At 45.4% G+C, this 17807-nt stretch overlaps 2 protein-coding genes across 2 annotated transcripts in view; one reads left to right on the forward strand and one right to left on the reverse strand.

Annotated features, from left to right (window-relative positions):
- The first annotated feature begins 236 nt into the window (after positions 1–236).
- On the forward strand, positions 237–7458 carry RPS6 (ribosomal protein S6). Its single transcript, XM_083483441.1, has 6 exons — positions 237–356; positions 1199–1330; positions 3322–3532; positions 4861–5007; positions 6151–6308; positions 7309–7458. The coding sequence occupies exons 1-6, from the start codon at positions 351–353 to the stop codon at positions 7402–7404; spliced, it is 750 nt and encodes a 249-aa protein (XP_083339567.1). The 5' UTR covers positions 237–350; the 3' UTR covers positions 7405–7458.
- A 277-nt stretch (positions 7459–7735) lies between these two features.
- DENND4C (DENN domain containing 4C) overlaps positions 7736–17807 on the reverse strand; it is an 88177-nt gene continuing 78105 nt past the window's right edge. The window contains exons 28-33 of the mRNA XM_083483272.1: positions 17304–17499; positions 15761–16006; positions 14761–14878; positions 13289–13442; positions 12127–12191; positions 7736–11663 (exon numbers count right to left, since the gene is read on the reverse strand). Of these exons, the coding sequence (XP_083339398.1) occupies positions 11527–11663; positions 12127–12191; positions 13289–13442; positions 14761–14878; positions 15761–16006; positions 17304–17499 (916 nt within the window). The 3' untranslated portion in view covers positions 7736–11526. The remainder of the gene's footprint in view (positions 11664–12126; positions 12192–13288; positions 13443–14760; positions 14879–15760; positions 16007–17303; positions 17500–17807) is intronic.

Raw genomic sequence — 17807 nt, forward strand, 5'->3', positions numbered from 1 at the left:
TTACAATTATTATTATTATGGAATAGGGCATCCCTATTTTCATCAGAGAAACGTTGGAGGGAATGCTGTGGTTCCCATCAATTCCCATTCAGAATATGCAGCAGTCCAAGTCTCCTCTATTTCTCCATTCCTTCCTCTGAATGAAAGTTTTATTCGGAAGACCACAGCAGCTGCCCACTCTACCCTTTTTCCTATCTCTATCGGCTCGCCCAGGAGCTCCCGCTGAGCCCAGAGGGGGCGGGCCCTTCTGAACTCTCGCGAGATCCCGCGCGGGAGCCTCTGTGACTTCCGGCCGAGCGGAAGCGCGTCCTCTTTCCCGTGGCGGACCCGAGGCGAGCTGTGCCGGCGCCATGAAGGTAGGTGTTGCGGGGCGCGGAGGTGGCGCAAACCGCCTCCGCCCCCGGGAAATAGAGGCCCCGGTAGGTCGAGGGGCCCCGGCGGGAGGCGGCGGGGCAGGCGGCGGGCGAAGGAGCGCGGCCCCGGCGGAGGATGGAGGCCGATGCGGGGAAGCGGCGCGGCGGCGGCCTCCGTTTCCCAGCTCCGGAGAGGAGCTCTCGCGCGGTGTGTCGTCTCGCGGGAATTCCGCAGCGCCTGTTAACCTTTCAGACCCCCTACCCCGTGCGCCTTGAGCGCTTAGCAGTGGCGACCAAACTTAGCCCTCCAGCAGTTTTGGGACTACAATTCCCATCATCCCTGACCACTGGTCCTGTTAGGTAGGGATGATGGGAGTTGTAGTCCCAAAACAGCTGGAGTGCCAAGTTTGGCCGCCACTGGTAAAGGAGGCAGCGTTTCTCGTGCTCGTGGAGCAGTGGTTCTCAACCTGCGGGTCCCCAGATGTTGGACTACAACTCCCATCATCCCTGAGCTCTGTGCCTTGCTAGCTAGGGGTGATGGGAGTTGTAGTCCAGAAACAGCTGAAGGCCATGCCTGATCTAGAGCAGTGGTGGCCAAGCTTGGCACTCCAGCAGTTTTTGGGACTACAATTCCCATCATCCCTAGCTAACAGGACCAGTGGTCAGGGATGATGGGAGTTGTAGTCCCAAAACAGCTGGAGTGCCAAGTTTGGCCGCCACTGGTAAAGGAGGCAGCGTTTCTAGTCCTTGTGGCACCTTGTGGAGGACAACGGGGCTCAATGCTGCCCTGGGGAACCCCTTGAGCCCCTTTGCAGACCCGAGTGTGGCTTCTCACCCCCCTGCAGCTGAACATCTCCTTCCCAGCCACCGGCTGCCAGAAACTCATCGAAGTGGACGATGAGCGCAAGCTGCGCACCTTCTACGAGAAGCGCATGACCACTGAAGTCTCCGCGGATGCTCTTGGCGAGGAGTGGAAGGTGAGGCTGGCTTCATAAGGCTTGTTGCATGTGTGCAAAATGGGGGTGAGAAAATTTAGGGTCTGTGGGTTGCCACTTTGGTTCTTGCCAAATGCCAGGTTCTGTGTGCTGCTGTGCTCGGGGTCTGCCTGCACGTTCCCCTGGCCGCTGTGAGAACACAGTGCCGGTGAGCCAGGTGGTCATCTGGCCTGATCCAGGAAGGCTGCTCTTAGGTTCTTCCTCAAGGCAGTGTAGACAAAAGCTCTTGGCATTTCTAATCCAGGCGGCGGCTAGGGCCAGTCGGTAAAGAAAGGGGCATTGAAAAGGGTCAGGGGGCTGGAATAACTCCCCCACCGGGAAAAGTCGCAATGGTTGGAGCATTTCCATTTGAGTGGGTGGTTGGTAAGGTTGCCACCTTTGTTCTGGCAAAATACAGGACAGGGTGGGAGTTGGGAGGGTGATTTTTAAAAAAAAATGTGCTGAAGTGACTTCCTATCAATCCATTGCAATCTATTGCAGCCTAACAGAATGGGCCCCCTGGAATCTGTTGCCCAAAGACATACACATGAATTTGTAAAAGTGTGCTGGGCTACCCAGAGCTGAAATACACACCCTTTCAAACACATGCAGTTGGAGGGGATCCCTAATTTGGCAGAGAGAGGGGACCTGAAATACAGGATAAAACTCTCAATACAGGATGTAGCCTGCGTTATACAGGACAGGTGACAACCTTATTGTCTGGTGTCTTGTCCAGAGGCCCTCATGGATTCATATTAAATGAGAACTCTGGGAGTTACTAAGTTACACTTTGGGCCCATCTAATTATTCCTGAGAGGTTGTTTCAGTAGTTGGGGATAAATTGTTCCTAGGCTACCTTCAGATCTCAGGGATTGAACCTGGGAGCCTTTGAATGAATGCAAAGCTACTACTACCACTGAAGGCATGGGCCTTACCCAAAAGGATTTGGGTGCATGGTTGTGACTGCATCTGTGTTTACCCATCAGTCTGAGAAAGAGTGAGCTCAGAGTTTAGTGGTGGCATTGCTACTCCTGTCCACAGATCTCTGCATGCAGTAGCAAACTCCTTGCGCGCAGCTGCATGCAAAAAACTGCATTCTCACCTGTGTGTTGGTGGTGAGTTGGAAGGGAGTCTGGAAAATACTTAAGTTAGCAAAGCGATGGTGGGTTGGAGTTCAGAACGCTACCAGGGAAAGTGGCTTAGGGAGAGGTGTGGTGATGTGATACAGCATGAAAATTGTCAGTAAATGCACTTAATGAGTCTGACTTTGAGAGTAAATTCACTTCTGCTCAAGTGTGCTAACTTAATTGACTTCTGCGGAGCAGGGAATCCAACAGCAATTTTCCTTTATGCATAGCAATCTTAGTATTGAAGCATCTGTGGGGAGCATGTGTACACCCATTTGCCCCAAAAGTTGGGAGGTTATGTTAGTGGGATTCAATTTTAGTGGAAATCAAACAGATCAAAACAGCGTCTGTTTTGTTAACACCCTTGTGTTTGTAGGCTTCATGTCCATGTATTAGAAATGGAATTAAGCGATCTGATTAAATGCCTGGGCAGGACATGATGCACTGGGAGATTGTCACATGTTGGCCCTTATAGGGAAGACATTCCATGTGAAAACAGTAGACTGCGCATCATAAATAAAGCGAATTTGCTTTAAATCGCTAGACTTGGCATTTCCTCTACATTCAAGACAGATTCCACAATATTGCTAAGGAAGCATGATCAATAGGCATAATATGGTAGCATCGTAGACGTTCTGGAGCATGGTTACAATATTGGTCAAGCCAGGCAATCTCAGCAGGTCTAGTTGTTGATGCTCAAAATGAAGAAAGGCAATGTTCTTTCTGCCAGTGCAATTGAGTTTATATCTAGCGGCATCTGTTACCTGTATACGGAGAGAAGAATGAGAAATTGAACTAACGCTCTTAAATTGTTCCCCCTTGAGAGAAAGGTCTAAGCTCTTTGTCTTTGTTTCGTCTTTGTTTCAGGGATACGTTGTCCGCATCAGCGGTGGCAATGACAAGCAAGGCTTCCCCATGAAGCAGGGGGTCCTGACTCATGGCCGTGTCCGCCTGCTTCTCAGCAAGGGCCACTCATGTTACCGCCCTAGAAGGACTGGAGAAAGGAAGCGCAAATCTGTTCGGGGTTGCATTGTTGATGCCAATTTAAGCGTTTTGAATTTGGTCATTGTAAAGAAAGGTAAGGGTTCCCCCCCCCCCCACACACACACACATAGTAATGACCAGCAAATAGGGCTGTACATTGCAGGCTCAAAATTCCTGCCCTACCAGCAGGAATTTACACAGGGGTTACATTCTGAGGCACTGTATGCATCGGTGAAATCACATATAATTAAAGCCCGTCGAAAAAGCCTGCAAACACCCCGTCCCACCCTTTTAGTGAAGTCTTTATGGTGTTTCTGAGTCACTTCCAGATTCAGCATGTATACACGGTCACACACATAAAACGGGGCTGCCTGTACTGTGCCCTGCCCTTTAAGGGGCTATCCTGGGTTTATCTAGGAATCTGGATCTGTTTTTACTGTTGTTGTTTTATGTAGGACAAGTGTTGCATTTTACAGGTCCTTGCCTGAGGAGCATACAATCTAAATTTTTTAACATAGGGCTCGGCTATACAGCTACAAATAAAATGTTTTAAGTGACACTTGATGGTGATGGCGAGCCTTTTGGAAAATGCAATGTATTTTTAAAAAAACTTTTTTAAAAAACATTTTCGAACGGCTTTCAGATGTGTGTAGATTCTACCATAGTGAAGATAGCAAAGGGAAAAGTGGCAGATAACTTTGCTCTGGACTGTGAACTGCTAAGGGTCTGGCGTATTATATTTCCAACAGATTTATAGCTTTGATGGCAAAGTGTGTCCAAAAAGCTCACTTTTGCACTTATCCTGGAGCAAGGTCTAGAGCTCCTAGGTTGTGACCAGCAACATTTATCCCCAGCTCCGTCTAGGTTTCAAATGTGCCTTCATTGCCTGATTCATCTGTGCCTAACTTTAAGGTTGCCACCAATAATACTGTTTTCTGAAATTGCTCTTGGTAGCTGTTTAGCAGCTGTAATCGGTGCAGCAGCCTTTCTGAACAAGCACCAGGAATAAATTTTCAGGCTTGATTACCCTCTGAGCAGAATTCAAGGTGTCATAAGTGTTTCAGAACTATCTTTGAATCTCTGATTACACTATTAGATGTTGGGGTTTTAGGAAATACTCAGCTTTTAGCTGAGTATTGGCTGTTCTCAGATCTTGGGTCTGAATGGAAATTTTTGATGTTGCTGCTACCAGTGAATTAAGGGAGAGGAAACTAGGCAGTAGGAAATTCTATACATAGTATTGCCTGTTCTAGAGAGCAGAAGTTAATGAGGACTGGGTGGCTCAAGTTTTTGCATGCATTATCTTGAGATACTTGAATTTGAAAGGGATAGGAGGCCAGAGTCTCAGGTGTGTGGGGCAGGGAACTTGGCTTCTGAGTCTAGCTCTTGCTAAGAATAATCTTTCTGGCCTGGCAACCTCAGGTGAGAAAGATATTCCTGGACTGACTGACACCACTGTGCCTCGCCGACTTGGTCCCAAGAGGGCTAGCAGGATCCGAAAGCTGTTCAACCTCTCCAAAGAAGATGACGTCCGTCAGTATGTTGTGAGAAAGCCATTGAACAAGGAAGGTAAGAGGAATGAAGATAACGTTTTGGTTACCGTACTTTTCCGTCTATAAGACCCCCCCTTATTTTGGGGGACTTAGTTTTCAGAAAATGAAGGGAGGTGGCCCAAAGTTGTTGAGCTTCATCCCCCACGCAGCCGTGGGTAGGAAACACTCCATAGATTGTTTCCCACGCACAGTGGCATTGGGGCAAATTGTGCTCCAGGCAACCGGCGCACGGGTGGGTGCGCCACCCCCCCATGCCACTATCTGTGTATTGGATGACCCCAGTTTTTTGACACGATTTTTGAGTCAAAAGACCTTGTCTAATGCATGGAAAAATACAGTATTTTTGTTGCAGCGGGTCTACTAGGCAAAACTAGTGATCTAGTGATTGGCTGTGTATTCAGGTGCTATAGTGTCATTCCTGTTGGACTTGGAATTTTCACAGAAATGTAACCAGGCAGGGTGGGGGGGATTGGAACTAGGTGGGCATTTACCAATCTGCTTAGCTTTCAGACTGCTGTCCAGTCAACAGACCATTTCAGCCACAGTGTTTTGATAATGGTATATGGCGACTCCATCCGCTGCCCATTTAGAGCATATTAGAACAAGTTCTACATGTGGCTCAACATACATGTGTAAATCTACTCCTCGTTAGGGGGATGCTGACCCAGCCAGGAGATGTCCTTTCTCCCTCCTTGGTAGTGTGGAGGAGCTGTATGTGCATACATTAATTTGCATGCAGATTGCTTGCACATGCCTGTCAAATGTGTTTCTGAAGGGGGCAGTCTTGCCCATATTTTCCATCCATCCCACATTGTTTTCAGATGTGTTGGGACATCTGAACCCCGCCACCCCTTTGAGCTTCTAGGGTGGGTGGGATTAGTATAACGGGTTGTACATTCCCTGTGGCATAAGTGAAGTTATAGGTATTTTATCACAGTGCAGATGGAAATGTGTGTTCTTGAGGGCAGGTGCAAACTGATTACAGCTTTTCCTTGCACATTACCAGAGCAGAATAAATGCAGAATGTCTTCTTCAAGTCTGTAGCCTTATACGTGTTTTAGTTCCAGTGGTAGAGAAACGAGCTGAAGCACAATTGTAGATTCTTTGCTCTGGACTTGACAACAGCTGCCCTGTTGATTGTGCTTGTGTCTGTTCTTAGGCAAGAAGCCCAGGACCAAAGCACCCAAGATTCAGCGCTTGGTGACTCCCAGGGTCCTGCAACACAAGCGCAGGCGTATTGCTCTGAAGAAGCAGCGTACCCAAAAGAACAAGGACGAAGCTGCAGAATATGCCAAGCTTCTGGCTAAAAGAATGAAGGTATACTTAGTTCTGTGCAGCTTCTGGATTATGTGGATTCTGAGTCCACCCCATCCTCAAGGCACATTCGGCATTTATTTTTGATTACACCCATTAAGCACAATATGTTAATTACGGGCTGATTTAAACCAGGGGTGAGAAACGTCTTTCAGCCCATGCATGGATTCCTTTCTGGGCAGCCTTGCAGCGGCCACATCTCAGTGGTGGGCAGGGTGAGAAGCTTGGGAGGAAGGATGATAATGCCTCCCTCCTTCTTACCTGGATGGGAGGATAGAGGGTTTGTGTCTGCTTGTAAGAAACTAGCTTTCTTGTATGTGAGACGGATGCCAGCCTACAGAAAGCTAGTTTCTTACAAACACACACACCCTCTATCCCTTCATCCAGGTAAGCAGGGGGCATTATCAGAGTTAAGGCAAACCCATTCATGAAGGGTGAAAAGCAGGGCCAGTATTGGCCGGAGAAGGGAGTCTCTTCTTTGGACAGTCCAGGGGCCAAATGGGAAAGGCTGAGAATCGCAGAGCCTGAGGTTCCCCACCCCTACAGTCCACTACCTAGCAGTATGATATTGGCATAGTTGGTAACTGACCTCTATCTTGGAAGATGCAAAGGTGAGAACTATGGTAACAGAGATGGAAGGGTATGAAGCATCATTTATAGAACAGAATAGCCTTCAGGCCTCTGGACACCATGGTTAGTAATTGTGTGAGGGGCTCCTGTAGGGGATGAAAGCAGTTGCTTTTTATGACTTCCTCCCCCCTTTCCCATTGGCAACCCTATGAAGGAAGGACCCTCCTCCACATGTTGAGGCTCCCTGATGCTGGAAAACAGTTGCCGTCCAACTTGTGGAGGATGACAAGGGATGTGGGGCTAGCGTTTCCGTTCCCATGCCCCATGTGAGAATGTCTAAAAAGGACTTTACAGAATGTAGCTGTGTCTTTTTGTCACAGAAACACTGTTTTGTACTGATGCGTGGTACCTTCTCCCCTCTTTTTTTTTTAAGGAGGCAAAGGAAAAACGACAAGAGCAAATAGCCAAGAGGCGTAGACTTTCTTCTCTGAGAGCCTCCACATCTAAATCAGAATCGAGCCAGAAGTAAATGAGGAACTGTGTTCCTGAAAACATTAAATAAAACTTTTATGGTGAGATGGAACTGTTCACGTTATTTTTTTAAAAAGAGACAAATGCCCATTTAAAGTTTAATGTTAATATTCTGTTGCCACATTAATCGATGGGTGTGCAAAACAAATGGCTGTTTGAGGCCTCTCTCCATATTGTAGACGGGTGTGGCACTTGGTTTGTTATCTTTCTCTATGGTTGTCTGCCTTTCTTGTGGCAGAGCCTTGGAACTAGAAGCCACTGACCCCTCTCCTGCTTTGGAGCCTTTGAAAAACATTGCTTAAGAACAAAAGAAGTGCAAGAGACTAGTATCAGACATTTGTACACTTTTATTTTTGATATAACATTTAACAAGTGGTTTCTAAATCACCCAGGGTACCTATGCAAAAGAGTCAATAAGAAACAAACCTATTAACAAAAATATTAAGATACCAGGTAGCTCAAAGCACAGTGAATTGATGACATTCAAATTCTGAAACCAGTACATGATTGTATTAGTACTTGAAACCTTCCCACCTTTATCATGAAAATATAAAATTTGACCTCAAAGCAATGTCACTTTTAATGTTAAAGACAAAACAATCCCTTTTTATACTTGTACTCCGCAGGATTCTAGGTGTTTTAAGGTCTGTTTCCCAACCCCCTAACATGCAGTGCAGTCAATGTGGCAGAATAGGAACAGAACTGTAGCAAACTCCTCTCCTAGTTTAATGTAGGGAATGCTCTAAAACACTATAAAAGTTGGATGCAGCCGGTGACCCCTTCATGCAGAGTTCTTATTCCTGGCCCCTCTGTGCATCGGCAGAGCGCGTATAAAGACCCCCTGCTCCCCTTCTCTTTTCTGGACCCCATGTGTCTGCAATTACAAGGCAACTGGACACACCTATGCTGGTCACCGCCAGAATATAGAAAGGAGCTTAAAAGGGTTTTCAAATGTAGCTAAGTAATTTTTAGTTTCTGCGCTGCCACAGGTTGGGGAAAAGCATGGTATCTTTTTACATCTCACAGCTTTTGCGCTGGAATAAAAAGGAGCTTAAAACTACCCAAAAGTTAAAATTGCAGGCTGGCTTGCGTTGATTTAATTCCCCAAACCAGGTGTAAGCTTTTAGTGTTTTAGAAACATCCTGTATTAGTTTAACAGAGAGAGGACCTAATTTTATACTGCATACGTAGCATTTTACTTGATTTGGTCAGCACAAATAACTAGCCCTATGAGTAATATGCCTGAAGTCCTAACTGTTCATCTATTTCCATACCTAAATACATCTTTTTTAAAAAAATGGATGGGGAAAATGGATATAAAAACAACTAAACTTTGTGGTTATTCTGTTAGTTTTCATTATTCTATAAAAGAGACTTTAACTGAGCAGGGGTTTCATGACGCTTGCACTATAATTAATTTGCTACCATTAACTCCCAGTAATGATGTATAAGCTGCTGAGACATTTACTTCCAAGACATTTGCCCCCTTAAAATTTAACTTCATGTTAAAGTTATGCATGGTTAATATGTATGTTTCATAGAGCCAAACTGTACACGTGGCACTAGCTTTCCTTAGGCAAACTTATTTGGGGTGTAAATTTCATTGAACTCTATGGGACCTCTCAGTGAACTTGCATAGGATCAGCCAGTAAGTGATATAAATTCTTCAAAAGCCTTGCGCTTCTGAAGATCCTTTCTACTACCTTATTACTCAAGCTGCCATACATAGTTCTCTTTCCCTAAGCAACCATGTTATTGGTCTTTACCTCTTTGTCAGCTGCTTTGATGGTTTTCTAAAGTGCACTCGCGATTAACATGTTATCAGAAACCAAATTAATAGCTTGCATTAAAAAAACTCGCTTAGACCAAATTAGCCCCCAATGAAATAAAATTTATAGAGCTATACCACACAGTCCCAGAATTTACGGACAGTTGAAAGGAAAACGATGGCACTTTTTAAAAAGCAGATGACAGCTTTGATATGGGTCCAAAACACGGCATTAAATGCACTAAATTGAAGCTAGCATTTGTGTTACTTCACTGGTTAGCTAGAGTAACATTAGCAGCTCGACCACATGGGAAGAGTCTATGCTGCCTTCACTCCAACATCTGCTTTCAGGAAATTAGGTTTCTCAAATTTGCTGTAGTAATAATGCAAGAACTTAAGTCTTTGGTGCTTATCCTCTGTTCTGCATTAAAACAGAAGTGCAATGCCAACAGTTCAAACACAGCGAAAGGTTTTTAAAATGTGACTTGCTTTACCCTAAATGCTATTTGTTACAGCAAAAGAATTACCACTAGCTAAAATGCCAATTTTTTTCTGCATAGTATCAATAGCCCAAATTGTTCCTGCTGATTTGCAGTAAGATGTAATTCAGAAACGGCAAAACTGAAATGATAAGAAACAGCCTGCATAAACGAAACAAGAAAGGTTCCAAGTGCAATCTTTCATACATAACATTAATTTACAATGGAAATATGAACATACCATAAAAGGTGTTTTGTAAGGTTTTTTATTTATAATAATCATTTGTAAATGAAAAAATGCATTGTATTTGAGAAAGGGACAAAGGGGGGGGGGGCTAAAACAGACATCCTACAAGCAACCTTAATATACTAGTCCCCCGCAATTTCAGAAAAATAGTGGTGGCAGGGGGGGAGGAAAAGTATAAGGGAGACACACTCTGCCTACTGTGCTCTTTCAAGGGATGGCTTTCACATTTAAAACATTTCCAGCAATATATTTTGAAATGTGGTTTAGTGTGAACACTAAGAGAGAATCTAGTCTAAAGTGCCAAACTATTCTGACAAGTGCAAAATTCTTGCTGTTACTGGAATAGTCACAATCCTGCCATGCTCTGTTCTAGCTTAGCGCTAGTGCAGTATGAAAGATTACAAGGGGCAGAAAACCCGCAGGATCAAGAATATGTGTGTACTTTTTTGTCATTATCCACAATCCCTCTTAATGGACTTGCTTCATAAAAGTAGTTAATGCAGATGCTCAGATACCATGACATCATCTGAAGTGAAGAGGAGGAGGATAGCCATCTATCTTAACTGTCATTAAATGTTTGAGAAAACATCCATGCGACCGTCAAAAGACAGCTGTGAATGCAAGCATTCTCCCCCTCTCTCTGCAACAGACTGGCAGTTAACCAGAGATATTTTAAAAGTTAAGATTAAAAATTAGCCTTTACACTCCTGGTAAACATATATGTTCAAGTGTGTGAGTATAAATACATTTTAATATAGAAGTATTTAAATTGGACAGTGCAAAGAAAATGTCCCACAGGTTAAAAAGATGAGCAAGGAATGAGGCACCTGACAGCTTCAAGCTTTGCCCCAAAATACATATTATATACTTTCTTTTACACAAATGCTAAGACAGGTATATGTGGTCAATTTTCCCCACCCATATATGTACCCTAGATTCATTTACTCCCACTTTCCTTTATAGAGAGGCAACTGCCTTCAAAGCCACTCAGGGTAGGAACCCATCATTGTGGGGAGAACATTGTATGTACAGTTTGAGAATTATTTAAAGTAGTTATTCTATAAAAATGAGAAAAATACTATGCTTTACAATAGCCACAACAGCTATATTCTTGCTACAGTCCAAGACAGTGATTGTTTTCCAAGAAGAAGATGGGCATTTAAACTAAAGCTACGGTTTGGTCTTTTGACCCAAGGGAAAAGAATACAATTCAAAATGTACAAAATGTACATATACATGCAGCAAGTAGAGATCTCTCTTTTAAACTGATGGATCCATTCACAAAGAAACCAGTGTGCTCTTGGGCTAGAAGACAAATAAAACATTCCAACATTTCAAGTTTTAAAAAGCAAGACACCAATTAAAACACCAGTCTCGGTTGTCGTTCTAAACATGACGCACAGGAAGGCTAAACTGTCAATTCAAAAGCCAATGACTTTGCACTAGCGTATTTGCACTTAATTCTTGGGGCTGGTATAGACATCGGACTGTCACAGAAGAGAGTGCTACATGTATTCTTGAATTGGACGCCAACAGCTATAGCTGAATCCAAATCAACACATTCACCATTTTGTCCCTTTCCTCTGCTCTCTGTGGAGCTGCTACATGGCATCGTCTTTGCGGAGTTTATATGACAGGCGCCCCAAAGTATTTCCTACACCACTCAACGCTGACACTGGGCGGGGCATCGATCTTCTGCATCTTTTCAAGCACCTCGGCTGGAAGGCTTTTGTAGGCAGCTCTGTACTCATTGTCAAAGGCCTCTGCAAAGAACGAAAGCAGAGCTTCAGTCAAGGGAGACGGAGAAGTTGTACTGACCTTTTGCTAAAGCTTTTCAGCACTCTGCAAAACATCTCTTTCCATGCAGCAGAAAGCCATTCACAATGGAAATGGAAAGAGATTCTCTTAGGTAAAGATAGACTGCCTGGGCCTTTTTGAGTTGCTGGTCTTCAAACACACAAAATATGAATGCACTGTCCATTCTGATTCATCCATTAAGCCTTTCAAATGTAAGGTACAACATTCCAGAAAAGCTAAATCTTGTTTTTAAGGTGTATAGCAATTATTACAAGTTAGAAGAAACAATATTAAAGATTAGCTATGCTTTGCTTTTCCAGGTGAACTGATAATTTAAAAAACGTATTTGAAGAGTTAGTTTCTGGTTACAAGAATAATGACACCCAATACCATTCATAAAACACACACACACATGCTTACGCGTCTTACCTATGTCAATATTCTCTCTCCCAAGTGAGACCAGGGACAGGAAAAGAATTTCTCTGTAAAAGCTCCTGTAAAATGCATGTTTAGAAATTAGACAAGTTCACCCTTCCCTTTAGCCTATTCCAGCCACATGCTGCCTGGTAAATTACACTACCTTACATGGAACTAGAGTTCTCACAGGTGAAAAATGTCACTGTGAGTGTGTTTCTTAGGTCAAACAGTCACAAGTTTTCCTGAGGAAAAAAGGCTTTACTGTTCATTAACGGCAGCCCCATCTGCAGTGCCTTAAGAGATCCAACACTCGTCAGCTGCTTTCTGGGTAATGCAGATCACAAGGAAGGTGTTCTCGAAAGGCTCTAGATGTCAGTGTGACCTTTCATTATATAGTTGCCTCTTAGCAAGAGCAGAACAGTAAAATTTTACACCAGACTTCCATATTGATATACCGTATTTTTCGGCCCATAGGGTGCACCTAGTTTTTTTTTGGGGGGGGGGGGAATAAAGAAAAAAAAATTTATTTCCCTCCCAGGCGTGGGGCAGGGGAAGCCCGAGCTTCCCCCGACCCCAGCCCCCAGAACATGCAGCTCTCCACAAGCCGTGGGTATAAATCATAGAATTGTAGAGTTGGAAGGGACCACAGGGGTCATCTAGTCCAACCCCCAGCAATGCAGGAATCTTTTGTTCAATGTTGGGCTTGAACCCATGACCCCGAGATTCAGAGTCTTGTGCTCTACCAACTGAGCTATCAAGGAACCTGGAGAGCTGCGTGAAGTTGCGCAGCTCTACCACAGCTTGCGGATAGCTTCCTGAAGTCTGGAGAGCGAGATGGGTCAGTGCACACCGACCCCTCTCGCTCTCCAGGCTTCAGCGGAAGCCTGCATTCGCCCCATAGGACGCACACACATTTCCCCTTCATTTTTGGACGGGAAAAAGTGTGTCCTATAGGGCGAAAAATACGGTACTTACTTCTGCACGCATATTTCTGCCTCTGCAGCGATCTTTGTCTCCATTGATTCCTGTAGAAGCAACTGCATGCACCTTAATGCAGGCTAACTTCCCCCACAGATAGCTGAATGCTCCTATGCACAGTATGCAAGTAACTTTGAAAACCACCACTACTTTCCCCCCCCATATTTTTGTGGAGTCAGTGGCATTTCCCTTTTACCTTTGTCGTTTCCTATCTTGCTTAGTTTTCTGCACGAGAAGATTGATGGGTTTCACAACATCATTGTTCTGAATACTCAGTTTGATGTTCTCAGCTAAAGCGATTGTTGCTTGTTGTTCTTCTGAAACTGCAGAAGGTTTCTTTTCTGTAGAATCTAGAAGGGGGGGGGGAATCAACAAATTATGACTAAGAAAGGTGAAAAGCCATCACTAAATGTCAGAAGAAAACTACAAGCAACAGAGAGGAAGGCAGAGGTAGAGGAAAGGAAGAGACTAGAAAGGGGAAGACTGGAGAAAGAAAAGATGGAGAATGAAGGAAGAAATACAGGGCAAAGGAGGAGAGAGGAGGAAGTTTTGGCAACTGGAAGAGGAAAGGAGAAGCAGCTTTCAGGCTAGGGATTACAGCTGCACATAGAAGGTCCCTGATAGGAAATACAGTGGTATCTGCTTGCAGACAGGATCTGTTCCGGAGCTCTGGTCAGGTCCCGAGGTTTCCGCAACTGGAGGGACCACTTCTGTGCATGCAATCCATCCAGTAAACATTAGATGATCACCAGGGCTAGCTGGCTAAATTAGTCCTATTTAGGACAGCATGGAGACCAGGGGAGAATAAGCTGTGGGATCCCAGAGCGGGTAATCTTCATAAAAATGGAAGGGAAGGAAGGGGAATAAAAGATCAGGCTAAGTTCAAGTTGAAAGCCAGGCAGAATAGTTCTGTCTTACAGGCCCTGCGGAAGGCGGTTAAATCCTGAAGGGCCCTGGTCTCATGGGTCAGAGCATTCCACCAGGTCGGAGCCATCACTGAGAAGGCCCTGGCCCTGGTGGACGATAATTAACTTCCTTAGGGCCCGGGACCTCTAAACTATGATTATTCAAAGACCTTAAGGTCCTCTGCGGGGCATACCAGGAGTAATGTCACCCCTTTCCTGCAGAGCTAGCAGCCTCACCCTTTTTTGAACACCCTCCCATGCGGAGTGTTCCCCCAGCCTCCTCTCCCTTCTCCTTGGGAGTCCTCCAGGCAGCTGCTGCTGCCGTCCCTGGTCTCTGAGCTGCCCCAGACCCCACCCCAAAGAGAGGTGCCTCTCAGAGGCACCATTTGCTTGTGGAGCTTATAGCCAGGGCTGCTGCAATAACAGCTGTGCAAGCCTTTGGGAGGCAGAGACATGAGAGGGCATGGGAGGAAGGAAAGAGGGACAGAGGCCAGTGTTGCCTGCAGCACCCCAGACCATCATTCAAGGCACTAGTTGAAAACCACTGGCCTATTGCATTAGTAGATTGTACTAGCAACTAGCCTCCAAGCAGATGTATCCAAGCTTTTCATCCACCAAGGCTGCCGGTACTTGGTCCGAGTGCTGAACCATCAAGGAACATGGGCAGTCATTTTGGAAAAGATGGGCAAATATCGATGACCGCTGAGCACAGGTGAAGAGTCTTATTCTCAAAACACGTTTTGAAATGTACACTTTTACTCACTGAAGTTTCTCCAAGATAGGTACAGAGGTTCCCCGGGCTCTTGGTGAAGATTGATATTGTCCCACAGAAGTTGGATAAACACTAGCTTGCTGTCTTGAGACAAATTTGACAGAGGAAGCTAAAAGAGAGGAAACACGCTTTCTTATCACTTTGCCACAGACTGAGCTCTCTTGCCAGCAGTTTTGCAATGGCGGGTACACAATGCTAATTTCACCCTTTGCTGGCGGAGTTCTCTAGCGAAGGAACATTTGTCTAGAGCACATGGCCTCCTCCCCTTTAAACAAAGCCAATTTCAGAAACAGGAAAGGATTTGCATCATATCCACAATATTGATCTGTTTACAGAGCTGGTTTTGAAAAAGCCATCGGCTTCTGTACATTCACGAAAAGAACACAGTGTCCCCACAGAAACAAGTCGCCATCTTAAGTAATTGCATTTCTAAACCGAAATGCCTTATTTATGTACTCCATAGCTGAAGCCGATTTTCTACATGGTCTGTTCACATCTTCTAAACACATTCCCCAAGCAAATCACAATCTTCTCTCCGACACACCCAAGCTATTTCCTAAATGATCAAGCTGTTTTCTAACTCTGCTTATTCTCTCCAAAGTTGAGCACTTTAAATCCCAGTGATTTTTCTACTGAAGAATTTAACTTTGTTCTGACGAAACCAATGGGCCATGTGCTTAACTTTGTCTGAGTTGCACTTTAACTATCTGTCTCCCCCACTATATTTTGAAATAGAACAATTGCTTTTTAGGGGTCGTCCTTTCTATCAGCAGCATGCACTAATATGCACTCCCCCAACAGACACCTGCAATAGATGACTAGCCTCTATTCAATATTGTCAGTATTTGTTTCTGTCACCAAGGCAAATGGAGGCAGGATACCAAGGCAAAACCAACCAACAGGTTACCCTCTTTTAAGGTTTGCAAGGGCAAAACAAAACAAACCTCGCCAGGTGCACCTGCCGTGTTGGAAGTACCTGTGCAGAACTCACCTGCACGCCTTCATTGCAGTGCTCTGATGTTAGAATGAGTCCTGGCAAGTTGCTTGGGAGGTCCAGGCGTCGGAAATACCACACCAGGTTCCAGAAAATGATGGGGTGTTGATTGATGAACGTGGAGGTGTGAATCACTTGTTCTCCCTCGTTCTCCAACAAAGATTCCAACTCTTTCCTTAGTACCAAGGGGCTCAAATACGGGACGGACACAGGTAAAGGATTGGCCCTTTTGGCTAAGGGATCCTGAAAAACATTCAACAATCATCCGCAAATGATGCTGGACGGCTTCTCTCGCCAATGAAACACCTTGAGGTGTACCTGAGCCACATTACTCAAGAGCAAGTTGCACAAAATAATGCAGCCTCCCTTAATGCAACCAAGATGATTGAGGGTCTGGAAACGAAGACTTAGGAAGAATAGTTGAGGGAACTGGGGGTGTTTAGCTTGTAAAAAGAGGAGAGTGAGAGGAGATATGAGAGCCATCTTCAAATATCTGAAGGGGTGTAACATGGAAGAGGGACTAAGCTTGTTGTCTCCTGCTCTGGAGGGTAGGACTCGAACCCATGGCTTCAAGTTACCAGAAAGGAGATTCCGACTAAAGAGCAGTTCGACAGTAGAATGGTCTCCCATGAGAGGTGGTGGACTCTCCTTCCTTGGAGATTTTAAAGCAAAGGTTGGATGGTCACCTGTCATTCGATGCTCTAGCTGAGATTCCTGTATTGCAAGGGGTTGGACTAGATAGCCCTCAGGGGTCCCTTACAACTCGATGATTCTGTTACTGAACCATCCTGACTGGGGCTGAAGGGAGTTGTAATCCAAAACAGTTGAAGGGCACCAGGCTGGGTAAGTTTGCAGTAATGCAAACTTGAGTCTAAAAATGACACACTGCTACAGTTCCACAGCTTTCTTTATAACAAAGGTTGCTAAAACACATCACCATTAGAACATTTGGAATGTTTGCATTGCGACAGGGATTAAAACAAACTATACAAAGAAAAGAAAGTTTCCCAGCACCTCTTCACCCCTTACTGGTTTACTGTAAAGGTAAAGGGACCCCTGACCATTAGGTCCAGTCGTGGCTGACTCTGGGGTTTCGGCACTCATCTCGCTTTACTGGCCAAGGGAGCCGGCGTACAGCTTCCGGGTCATGTGGCCAGCATGACTAAGCCGCTTCTGGCGAACCAGAGCAGCGCATGGAAACGCCATTCCTTCTGCAGCAGTACCTATTTATCTACTTGAACTGGTGTGCTTTCAAACTGCTAGGTTGGCAGGAGCAGGGACCGAGCAACAGGAGCTCACCCCGTCGCAGGGATTCGAACCGCCGACCTTCTGATCGGCAAGCCCAAGAGGCTCAGTGGTTTAACCCACAGCACCACCCGCGTTTTCTGTACACAAGATAAAAGCCCCTGGAGAATCTCTTCCCCCCACCCAAACAAGAATGCTAATGTTCAAGACACTCTGTAGCTAGCAAAGGATCTCAAAGCACAGTCACTCGCTACCAACAAATCAGCTTAACAAGCAGTTATTGCCGAGGACTTACCACAGCCTCTTGCAAGCTGTTGGGAAGGCTGACGGTTGAGATGCCATGAGCCGGCCTTTGCAAGAGATCAATATTCTGCAGCGGACCACCAACGCTATGGCTCCGAGTCAGAGAACCTCCTCGTTGCGAGGCGTTGCTTGTAGCAGAGGGCCTGGGGGGGTTGAGGTCCCTGTCTCCTCCTCCTGCGACGCCAGTGCTTAAAACGAAAGGGTGGAATTCAACGTCACGCTACGATGGAAGTTCCCTAGGTGCATGCACCCCCTCTCCCTGTGTTCTCCCCCAAACCCCCCCATCCAATTTGGGGGAGGGCACACAATGGGGAGGAAAAGGGGGTAAGCCCCATGGTGCAGGCAGAAGTCCTTCAGCAAGCACCGCCCATTAGGTGAATCCCACCCTCAGCATTTGGTCATTGCTAGGTCGGTTTTTTCTCCTGGGGAGGGAGACACCACTTCTTTTTTTAATTGGTTTTCACATATTACAATACAGATGTACCAAATCCAACAC

This window comes from Podarcis liolepis (assembly GCF_965112155.1).
Source record: "Podarcis liolepis genome assembly, chromosome: 17".
Taxonomy (NCBI): domain Eukaryota; kingdom Metazoa; phylum Chordata; class Lepidosauria; order Squamata; family Lacertidae; genus Podarcis; species Podarcis liolepis.